General features: G+C 39.2%; 1 protein-coding gene across 1 annotated transcript in view; it reads left to right on the forward strand.

The window, feature by feature from the left end:
- LOC136851543 (uncharacterized) overlaps nt 1–6061 on the forward strand; it is an 18251-nt gene extending 12190 nt beyond the window's left edge. The window contains exons 2-4 of the mRNA XM_067125795.1: nt 851–899; nt 2717–2964; nt 4488–6061. Of these exons, the coding sequence (XP_066981896.1) occupies nt 869–899; nt 2717–2964; nt 4488–4787 (579 nt within the window). The 5' untranslated portion in view covers nt 851–868 and the 3' untranslated portion in view covers nt 4788–6061. The remainder of the gene's footprint in view (nt 1–850; nt 900–2716; nt 2965–4487) is intronic.
- Nucleotides 6062–12150: the final 6089 nt, after the last annotated feature.

Consider the following 12150-nt stretch of genomic DNA (forward strand, 5'->3'; position numbering starts at 1 on the left):
TCCTCCCCCATTTTCACCCTCTTCCTTCCCCCTCCTCTTTCTCCTCCTCTTCCTCCATCTCTCGATCCTCTCATTTTTCCCCTCTTTCTCCTCCTCCCCCCATTTTTCACCCACTTCCTCCCTCTCCTTTTCCTCCTTCCCTTTCGTCGTCCTCCTCCTCCTCCCCCACTTTCCCCTCATCTTCCTACCCCCTCATTTTCACCCTCCTCCTCCTCCTCCCCCCATCTTTAACATCATCTTCATCAAGGCTGCTTGAATATTCTTGCTCTCAAAAAGTCATCATCGCCATCTTCATAAAGCCATTGCATTATTTATCACAGATAGCTGTTTTTTTTTTTTTTCGTTCTCCACCGAATTCTTCATCATCTCCCTCAAGTCACTGCATCACCTATCACAGATGATTAGTTTCTTTTTGTTTTTCTTCTTCCTTCTCTGTCAACGCTGCTTCTTCAACACCTTCATCATGGCGGTGCATTGGTACTTCCTCGATCTCTAACGAATTCGGTCTCCTGGAATCGCCGCCAGTTGCTCTCTTTCTTTCTGGCTTGGTCTCCATTTCCCTCATCTCATCGCCTCTGTTCATCTCCCTCCTGTAAAAGACAGAAGAAGAAGACGAAGAAGCCGAAGGGTTCAACGTCATGACAGGAATGCCAGCAAGCCAACCTGCAGGCGACGTTGCAGCCGACGCTCTTGGTCTATGTGGTGCATGAGGGCAGTTCTTGGAATCGTTGCTCCCCTGACAGACATGCTAATCGTGATTCTTCTTTTTTTTCCCCTCTCTCTTCTTTCCTGAAACCATTTCCTGGAGCCATGAGGTCGACAGTAATTTTTTTTTCTCCTTTCTTTCCAGGAAGCCTTTCCAGGAACCATGCAGAAGGGGATCATCTTGATTGCCGCAGGTGAGTGAAACAATAAAAGTAAGAAAAAATGGTAGTAAGTTAACAAAATGGAGAGAAAATTTCCCTGGAGGTTAGGCAGGGTCTCTGGAGTGAAGAAAAGACTTAATTAAAAGGTTACCAGAGAGACTTACCGTAATTAAAAGAAGATTTTAATTAACTAGGTAACTTAAAAATACTAAGTAAACAAACAACAATATACTAAAATCTGGATCAGGTTCACAAAAGCCAAGCTGAACGTATGCAGCTGAGGAAAGGGAGCTATCACATCGGTCTAATGACAGGCAAATTGGATAGAATATGTTCAGCAAATAACAAACAAACTATAAAATAATATTGTATAAGACACAGAGACTAACAGCGTAGAGAGCCAAATGATTAATTAACTTCATCAGAAAAGGTATAGATGCAAGTAAATTATTAATATAAGTAATCAATTGACAAGACATATAAGGCAATAATAAAGTTGAAAGTCATCTGAAGTTTCAAGTATCTGTAACTAATGAATGTCAATCTAAATGCTATAATTAATCAACGAATAAGATAATTTCTTACTGCACAGAGATAATGAATTCAGCATTGCCAACAGATGCCGTACATATTTCATTGCCTTCAGAGATAATTGACACAGCACATGATACCAAACGAGAATTATCTGCTGAAGAATGAGCATCTGTCTGCAGTAGTCATTAAAGAAGAGACTAACAATAATTAACTATCATTAATCCTCGAATAATTAACTATCAATCTGAGACAAGAAGTCATTGCTACTTGGCTGCCTTCAGAGACGATTATTGGAGAATAAATTGCTGTCAGGACTTCTAATACTAGGACTACATTTGTATCATGGGGGATAGATATAATTAATGATTTACCGTCAAGAACACTTATTCATATACATGAGCAGGTAAAGGCACGAGTTCCTAAGTAACCTTGGATTTCTGACCTAACCAGTTTATAAACATTATAATTTTAGGATTTCTAAGAGGAAATGAATCAGGTAACAGAAAGGTATTGTCAATATGCTTGTTTCTTAGCAGTTGTATACGATTTAAATTCATAGGCAATATGATGCTTCATGACAGAAGAGGAAAAGCTCAAAATGTGGAGAAATTTTTGTTTCTTAAGTCTTTGTCTATAGTACATATCTATTACTATTAAGAGAAATATCTGGGATATGGGAACTTTCTTTATTTATTTATTTATTTTTTTTTGTATATTTAATTTTTTCGCCGCCATGTCATATCAAGCTTAATGTCATCGCATTAGGATGCCTCTAATGTGGAAAATGCAGTTTTGACAGAGTTTCGCAGCACCATGCATGAATGTTGAATGAAGGTGCATATCAACAACGATTCAAGACTTTTATTCCTTATTGTCTTACAAATTCACTCAAAGTATTGATCAGGACAAGGCAAAAAAACCCAGCTATTCCAAGGATAACAAAAAAGCTTATAAACAATTCATTCGAAACAATGTTAGACCTATCTCACTTCCATTTTAGTTCATCTGAAATAAAAAATGTTAGACCTATCACATTTTCTTTTTTTAAGTTCATTCTAAACAACTAACATCACTTCCTATCCATGGGCTATCTAGACCGTAGACCTACCCGACTTCCTTTTGAGTTCCTTCGAAACAATTGTTAGACTTATCCAGCTTTCTTTTAAGTTCATTCGAAACAAGTCATTTTAGACCCATCTCACTTTCTTTTGAGTTCATTCAAAACAAATAATGTTAGACCTATCCCACTTTCTTTTGAATTAATTCGAAACAAATAACATTAGACCAATCTCACTTTCATTTTTTCCCTCACCAAGTCTTCGTGACTTGCGCCACCGCCCTTCCCCAGACGAGATTAATCGACGCCAACAGATGGAATAACGCCAGACCCAAAGGGAGCGAACTCCTGCTGGACGCCCAGGTCGGCAGCGTGTTGAGGAACGCCCCTCTGGGATCCCAGCTGTACAAAACCATCCCAGCAATTCCCGCCCTTCTCAGCAGGCTGCCCGACAACGCTACTCTTATCAGGCCGAATATCGTTGACAACTTCAAATGCGACGGAAGAGTAAGTTTAATCGCTTGCTTTGTTTTGATTTTTTTCTTCGTCATTGTTTGAGGCTGGTTATTCAGCCTAGTGTATTTCTTTTGAAGTTCTCCAGTAAAGGAAAGATGACTTGACAGGTAACCAATGCTCAAAAATTTCAAATAACAGTTGTCGCACTTCCTTGATGGAACTGAAGATGAATCATATCTTTCTACTCGTCGGCCGTTAATGACGTAATCTCATTTTTTAGTTTGGTGAAATTATGACTAAATAATCTCATGCATGCTCTCAGAAGGAAAGAGATACAAAGTTACTTTATTATCATAATAATTATTTTCTAGTCTAATCTGATATTAGCTAACATAATCATTATGTCAACCCAAATAGGCTAGCATTTGTCATAATCTCACAGCGAGTAGGCTTAACTAGGTTAATTGTAATCTTAACTCAAACCGACCAACATATAATTATGACCTCAAACAGTCTAATGCGTAAGAATCTCACTCAAAATAAGCACTGCTAAAATAGGCCAGGGTTTTAAAATATCTACTGAAATAGGCTAACACGGTTTAATCCCTTTTCGAATAGGCCTAGGACCCAGTTATTGGGTCCTGAATAGGCCAAATTGTTAGAATTTCAACTCACTTAGGCTAACGTGACCTTATAGTGGTTGTCAAATGTGACGAGTCATCTCCAGCTTATAATAGCTTCCAATGTTGCTTGCGGCTGGTAAACGACACAAACACTCCGCTCTTCTCGCCGAATGGCGAAGACCTTTCGGCGGTACAGAAAGCGACGCCAGTGTGCGTGTGGGTGTTGGGTCATGTGGTTTTGCCCATAATCTGCACCTGCCGTTGGTTGTATTTTTGCCTTTTCCATGACCTTGTCATTGTTGTACTGTCTCAGGCTATGCTGGTGTATGTGGGTGTTAGCTCAAGTGCTTGCCCGTTGGGCACCTGTTTCTTCCAGTGGCTTCGTCTTTTCCTAGACCTTGCGTTTGTTTTGTCTTATACTTTACTACCAGACCACAGTCTCTGGTTAAGAGCACTTTCATCCTCAATAATACGTTTGGCTGCGCGAAAGATGCAAGTGCATTAACTTAATGGAATAAAAAACCTGAGGTTTATGTTAGTCACACCTAATCCCACCGAAATGGCTAATCATCAGGTTCGCTATTTCCAAGGTTATAATTAAGCCACTGGACTGAACTCTCATCACAAAAGAATGAACCATGGTTACTGTATTCCTTAAATTTTCAAATTCCATTATATATATATATATATATATATATATATATATATATATATATATATATATATATATATATATATATACTGTATATATATAGATAGATAGATAGATATATTATTCTCAGGAAAGAATAGAACCACGAATTAAGTGCCAAAATTGGTAGGTGAGGAAACATGGAAAGCAGGATTACTGATGTCTACATCTTGTTATCTATAAAAAAAACTTAAACTATTCCTTTATTGATTTTAATTATATACTTCAATTAACCATTTTTTTAATTTTTATTTACATAGGACTACGGCTACTACGGTGATGTAGACAACGAGTGCCAGATCTTCCACGTCTGCCTACCCCTGCAGCAGCTGTACCCCTTGAACTTCACCTCCCCAATCACCTACACCTTCTCCTTCATCTGCCCAGACCAAACCATTTTCAGTCAGGACGCAATGGTCTGCGCCTGGGAGAGCGAGGCTCTCCCTTGCAACTTCGCTCCTGACCTCTACTGGATGAACAAGAACTTCTTCCGCCTCGTGCCCGACACCGAAAAGGGCTTCGGGGAACGCTACGCCAAACTGAACGAACCCCAGCGTTAGTTAGGTGGTCTGAGAGGACAAAACTGACAACCTGAGTAAAATAACTGGTGAAAACGAACGGCTGTACTCGAAGTGACTTCATCTCGTGCATTGTGTATTGCGGGTCTGTAGCGTAGGTGCTTGCAGATTCTTTGAAATTCTGGGCATTTAATGTTTTTACCATTTTTTCTTTTCTTTGATTTTACTCTTACGATGCTAGCAAATGTGAAAAGCGATAAGCTGTATATGAGTCTACAAAAATTACACTTAGATGTGATATTAAACTTAGATCTACAAATCATTTGTAGCCGTAGCATTCGAGACCCGTGTGAAATATACATTGCTACGAATCAAAAACCAGTTTCGCCCCTCTGCCATATTTGGAGGGCGCTCAGTTTTCCCATTAATCATTTCGATCTAGATGAAGTCCTTCGGGTACATATCGGGGTCATGTAACGGAAAAAGGCCCAGTGCCTTTTTTATACAAAATACGCGCAAGGCTGATAGTTAAATGGGTTAGAGCAGAGCCATCTATTGGTGTAGTGCAGAACTTTAGGAAATAAAAGGAAATATCTTCTGCCATTTTACCCGTCTGCCTTTCGCTGTTTTGCTCCGTATGACTCCATTGAAATGGGTACAAATAAGGTTCTCATTTTTCCCTGTTTTTATGTGTTGTTTCTCGAAAATAAGACGTCGGTGACCTTTAAGAATCATAAAGTTCTCCGCCTCTTTGATTTCTCGAAATTTTTGAAGGGCATGATTGTAATAGAAACCACCTTGTACTAAATTTTTTTTTTTTAAACGCTCTGTTTTTTGCTACTTAAGCTTTTGCTATGAGTGTATGCTTCTCATGAAGTGTCCATCGACCTACCAAGATTTTTTTTTGTTTCTTATCACTGCATTTTCTCTCTCGAAAATTAATCTGTACTGATTCTCATACTCCTCGAAGAAAGACACGTTCGTAGAGATAGTTAGGCCGAACTTACGGCCTCATGAAGGTACGTTAACTTCAGTCAATGTGATAAAGTACATAAAGCTTGAATCAAAAGAGATTTATGGGCATTTCGCTAATCATAAGCTTTACAGCGTTCTAATGTGAGCTGTGGCACTTAATACTCGTAATAATAAAGCTCAATTTTACAGACAAGATGACAGACATTCGCTTATTTAACAGACTTCCAATTCACATGACGACCTTTGTATATAGACTTATAGCCTTTCTGAATGTTAAAAATTGTTGCCGTTGATGTTGAAGTTCTTAGTTACAATCAAGAAATAAACAAAAATGGATAAAAGTGTTTTTATTCTCCCAGCACTATTTGTGTGTGTGTGTGTGTGTGTGTGTGTGTGTGTGTGTGTGTGTGTTGTTTTACGAAGGTAACAGTGGAAACTCAGTCTACGCTGATCAGCTGAGCCGGAAGGTGTTATCCATCTGGTTTTCAGCAGACCATGAGTTGACAATATCTTGCTTCCTTGGTGGTCACCCATCCATGATTTGACCAGGCCCAACGTTGCTCAACTTCTAAAAACTCAAGACTTTGCAGTGTTCATCTCATGGCGGGTCAGTATAGGAATCAAACATGGTAAATCTGATTGGATTAGCATTTCTGATTTGCTGTCACTAGACTGGCTGATAGCTACTCATATCGTGGCCTGGGTGGGGTAATATTGCTTAAACGGAAACGAGGAAGTGACAGAATTAAGCAGAAAATATTAATTTCACACATGAACCTGCTGTATGTATGGAATATCAAATGGAGAGAGAATTTCTGACATATTCCTAAATTTTACTCAAATTTCTAGGCTGAAGGAATTCAACCCAATTTACCTCTTCCATACATCGGTGTCATATGAAATACTATTGGCAAGAGTCGAACTGACCTGATTATCAACCTTAAATGCTTAGGAAATTAACATTTGGCTAATTTAAAGTAACTTACCTGTGTAGCCTGCTTCCCTACCTCATTAGCCAGAGACCTGAAAAATCTATTGCACCCTTGTTGACCTAACTAATGAATGAATTACTTGGGAGTTAGATGATTGCAGCGGGTCGCCTTCAAGTTGGGAAGGACGTGGGGTGTCAGCCTTATAGTATGATATCAGTGGCATTTTCGCCCAACGATGGAAAGAACCCAGGTTCGGCTCCTTGGGGAGTACTTGTAGAGATTCGCACTCCGTTATAAACGCGTTCTGCTTTAGTTGACCAAAAGTGAATTATGTACCTGGTAGTTAGAAGGCTATGGTGGCATAATCATGAATAAAAAAGGCCTGTTGCTAGAAGCCTCATCCCAAAAGACTGTCTTTTGCTGAGAACAGGACGCCATTTCATCTGTGTGGAAAAAGACGTATGGTGAATAGAGTTATTCAATACATCTACAGTATAAAAACGCGATTATTATTTATCAGATAAACTAATGCTTAAATGGACCGATGAATACACTGACTAATCAAGATATAGAGAAATGGACTAAGAAACAAAAATCAGTTAAAATGAAAATTAATATTTATGATTAGATTTATAAACTGAATTCACGGACTGATAAAGCAACTAACCAACAAATGAGCGAGTTGATGAGACGTAAATAAACCAAAGCAACAAATAAATAATGATGGTAATAAGAACGAAAAGTAATTAGCCACAGGGTAATAGTAACATAAAAAAAATGCAAGAATAAGCAAACAAATAAGTGGGGAAATAAAATATGAAATGGGAGGCTAACGTAAGAATAATGAAAGCAACAAAAAATATATATATATTAATTTTAAGCAACTACTGAACAGAGTAACTGGCTGCCTTGTGAAAACTCACTCACTTCAGTAATTCAGACCTCACTGTGACCCATTGTTCCTTGTAACAGTTTCTTTCCAGTGGTCATTTCTCCCACAGCACCGTGTACTTCCAACAATATTCCTTGGTATTATGTTCTTCCTGTGTGCTACATGTATTGCTGGCGGCAGCTTTTTGGTACGCTAGTCTTTCCATGCACGAACTGTCTTCTGACAGCAAGTTTTGGTGTTCTGATCTCCTTTTGTCTTGCTCTCAGTAGCCGTAGGTGGTATATTCAACCCCACCTTTGTGTTACATGTCTTGCCTAAAGTAGCCTCAAGTAGTGTATTCTATTCCCAACTCTGTGTTAGATGTCTTGCCTCAGTAGCCTTACGTATTGTATTCTATTCCCTCTTTGTGTTGCATTTCTTGCCTAAAATAGCTTTCATCAGTGTATTCTATCCTCCCTATGTGTTACTTGTCTTGCCCACAGTAGCCTCAAGTAGTGTATTCTATTCCCCTTTTGTGTTACATGTCTTGCCTAAAGTAGCTCTCGGTAGTGTATTTTATCCTCCCTTTGTGTTACTTGTCTTGCCCACAGTAGCCTCAAACAGTGTATTCTCTCCTTCCTTTGCGTTGCTTGTCTTGACTAAAGTAGCCTCTAACAGCGTATTCTCTCCTCCCTTTGCGTTGCTTGTCTTGACTAAAGTAGCTTGCAGTAGTGTATTCTATCCTCACTTTGCGCCACATTCCTTTCCACAACAGCTTTCAGTAGTGTATTCTATCCCCCTTTATATTATATGTTTTGCCCACAGCTTCCTTCAGCAGCGTATTCTATCCCCCCTTTGTATTCCATGTCTTGCCGACAGTAGCCTTAAATAATGTATTCTAATCTCCAATTGTGTTACAAGTCTTGTCCACATTAGCCTTAAATGACGCATTCTATCTTCCCTTTGTGTAAAGATGTCTTGCTCACAGTAGCCTTAAGTTTTGTATTCTATCCTCCTTGAGTGCTAAAATCTTGTCCTTCGCAGCCTTTCAGATTTTATGAAACTTTGGATTGAGTGTTGTCTTGTTGTCTTCAAGTTCATAATAACTGCGCCCTTCTTAGCACTCTTTCAATCACAAACTATTTTTATTCAATAAATAAATAAATGAATAAGTAAATAAATAAATGATGGCTGTCTCTCAGCCTCATTCAGGCAGCTGAGCCTATAAACAAGCTGATTACGTTAAAACATAAAAAAAATGTTCATGGAATAGCAAGAGAACTCACCCACACCCCCACCACCGTTCCTCCACCCGTCCCCCACTCACCCTCTTTTTCGCTCAGCTGATAACTTGTTCAAATCTGCCTCACGAAGTACAAGCTTTTAAAATGATAAAATGTTTTAGTAGATATAACTTGGTAGCTGACTTAATAATTATAAAAGTAAAGCAAAAGATGAATATAACTGGTTCTTTTCTGTCAGACCTAAGTCTTAAGCCTTTAAAGAATAAAATAATTTCACATTCAGCCTGCTATCTATTCCACGAAGTACAGAGCTTTGATTCGTAATGAAGAGAAAATATGGTAAAATTAGAGAATAAACAAAAATTTAATATTCAGCTTGCCAACTGGCTTTGTTCTGTTCCATCAAGGTCTTTGGAAAAGAGCTTAAGATAAACGAAAACACAGAGCAAAGTAAAAGAAATCTCACAGTGCTGTGTACTTGGCTCTATTTTATCAGAGTAGAGTTTGCCTTTAGACTTCAATAATGAGAAACCACTGGCTTAGGGCAAAAAAGAAACAAAAACCCTTCACTTATCTTGGCACATGGTTCTATTCCATACCAGTTAGGTTGAGTGCTTTAAGCTTTCATGAAATGATAATATGCAGAGGAAAAGCATAAAAACTCATACTCGAGTGGGCAACCTGGTTTCATTCTGTAAGATAAAGACTGAAGCTTACGCAAAAACGAAGAAAATCAAAATTAGGGTTTGAAGTTTCAGCTTGAATAAAGAGAGAACAAAATAGCAAAAGAAAGAACTCAACTTTCAATTATCCATGGGGCAGTACACATTACCTCTCTTCCTGCGAGTGCATTAGCCAAAACTGGTACTCATTGCGGCTGTTACTCAACTGGTTATTCGATGGAAAACATTTTTTTATTACCCAAACTGGTTGTAGTTTGGGCTCCTGTGCAATAAAGCGCATCTTTTCAGCGCCATCCTTCAGTCTAACAGGGATGAAGTCCACTTCCTTGTGATCCGTCGACGTCTGAAGCGTTCCGTAATATGCACTTTCAGTTCCTTCTCGGGGAGTATTTCACTCTTATGGCCGGTAATGAAAACCAATGTCCCGGAACGGTTACGTTACTTGCGCTGTTGGATTTCCGGGACTTACCGTGGCCCATTGCACGTCCCACTAAACTCTGAAAGGTGTTTGGCAAGTTTCAGTAATGGTTACGTTTGAGTATCCCCGAAACAAGAGACCGTGTCAGGGGAAATAAGTTTCAAACAGGAGACTGGAGTCTGCAATTACGTAAAAAATACGACGCACGACAAGCAAGGTCGTTTACTACTTGGCTCTTATTACACATTTCTGCGTGCCATTGTTCTTGAGGAGTTAATCATTACATTATTGACGAGCTCTGGTCAGCAGAGACCAAATAAGAGGAGAAACAAAAAAAAAAAGAGGAAAAGGCGTGGCGGGAAAAGCTGCCAATGATACGTGTCAGTTGCAATGAGAAGGTTAAGAATAGCGGTGCGCAGGTCGCTGCTCCTTTGGTTGTAACCGGGGTAGGGCATTCGCCATGCCCTTTCGGGTTAGACTGACCTCCTTTTTGCTACCCAGAGCTTGGGAGGACACCCTCGGAAAACCTGCTGGTGGCTGGATTCCACGCGTCTGTCTTGCGGACAGCGTTGGCGTTGGTGGGACGGGCAGCCATTGTTGTTGGTCAACTGGTTGTGGGTCGGAACTGTTAGCCTGTGTATTGCGATTAAGGAAACGAATATGAGGAGGAAAAAGTAGAAGAAGAAGAAGAAGAAGAAGATGAAAAGAATATGAGAGAGAGAGAGAGAGAGAGAGAGAGAGAGAGAGAGAGAGAAGGGCGGGGGGGCTCTTCAGTAATTTAAAATATCATGCCATTTCCTCATTTACTCTTCAGAACTAGGGGCAGCGACCTTGCCAATGGACAAAGAGATGATGAAAATAAAAGCAAAATATGTTGTATATGCCCGCAGAAGAGAGAGAGAGAGAGAGAGAGAGAGAGAGAGAGAGAGAGAGAGAGAGAGAGAGACCTGTATCTCCACGCAGTATCATGAGTAAATTAGATTTTGGAAAACACTGAAAATATAATTCAAAAGTAAACTTGATGTGTCTCGTAAAAATGTCAGAGATTGAGATAACATTAATTGGAAACTTGAAGGATTCACTCGAGGTATAAAATACTGTGCCAGACATCCATAAACAGGAATGAGTTATGTGAAAAAACAGGTGGAAAAATACGTTAGATTATGCTTCAAAATTTATGAAAATAAATGTAGGTTACTGTACAATGCACAATAATGTATCTGAACAGCACAATACAATAATAATGTATCTGAACAGTAAATACACAATGCATTTGAACAGCACAATACAATAATAAAGCATTTGAACAGGCGATAAATTGCGTGAAATGTTTCTAAATATTAATAGTGGTAACTGGGATCCATTCTCAACTATCATAAAATTTTGTCTCTGTTGGTCAGTTATAGTTCAGTGGTCCAGATCAGACCCATTATTCCGCCAATACTTTATCTTATTCATGGGAACCATGGGGCACGGCCCTCTGCTGGCACAAGGCCAACCAATCATCATAAATTTTGTACTCAATTGACTGGATCGAATCTAGAGGTGCAATCCAATCCTCCCTTATTTCTTCCTATACCTTATCACGCGTATGTCCCTTCTCTGGGCTAAGAACCTTTGCTGGCATAAGGCCGGCTATGTCGAAACTTGCCACCACAAATATGAATTTAATGGGTAGGAATGAATATCATTTGTTAATAGCAATAAGATGGGTAAACACAGGGAATGAAAATACGTGTTTACAACAAGTGAAACAATGATGAGAAAGAAGAATATTAAAGGTAAGGCATGTAAACATATATCAAATTTCCATAGAAAGAAGTATGATCAATAAAGACACCTGGGAATATACTTAAAGTTACAACATCCAAGAAAAAATACTTATTCGTAGCCTGAAACGATGAAATTCAAGCTGCATCGCGACAAAATACAGTAATTTGTTTGACATCCACAATAAACACGTAAGAAAGTACAAGGTACGTGTGTATATGAGCGGAGGATATTTTTGAGAATTACCGTACGCCATAACAATGCCTCCAACGCTGATGTAACTCCCAGGTTCGTGGATAACGTCATGGCGTTAGGAAATATCACCCTGCACATGTTTGTGTTTCTCTCTCTCTCTATTCTGTGAATTTCGTCATTAGTACCTAAGCATACAGGACGTTTTAAAGACAATTCACTCTACCTTTCCTCCCATTTCTCTCTCTCTCTCTCTCTCTCTCTCTCTCTCTCTCTCTCTCTCTCTCTCTCTCTTGAACTTTATCATTAGCACCTATGCA

Source organism: Macrobrachium rosenbergii, chromosome 23, assembly GCF_040412425.1.
Source record: "Macrobrachium rosenbergii isolate ZJJX-2024 chromosome 23, ASM4041242v1, whole genome shotgun sequence".
Lineage (NCBI taxonomy): Eukaryota > Metazoa > Arthropoda > Malacostraca > Decapoda > Palaemonidae > Macrobrachium > Macrobrachium rosenbergii.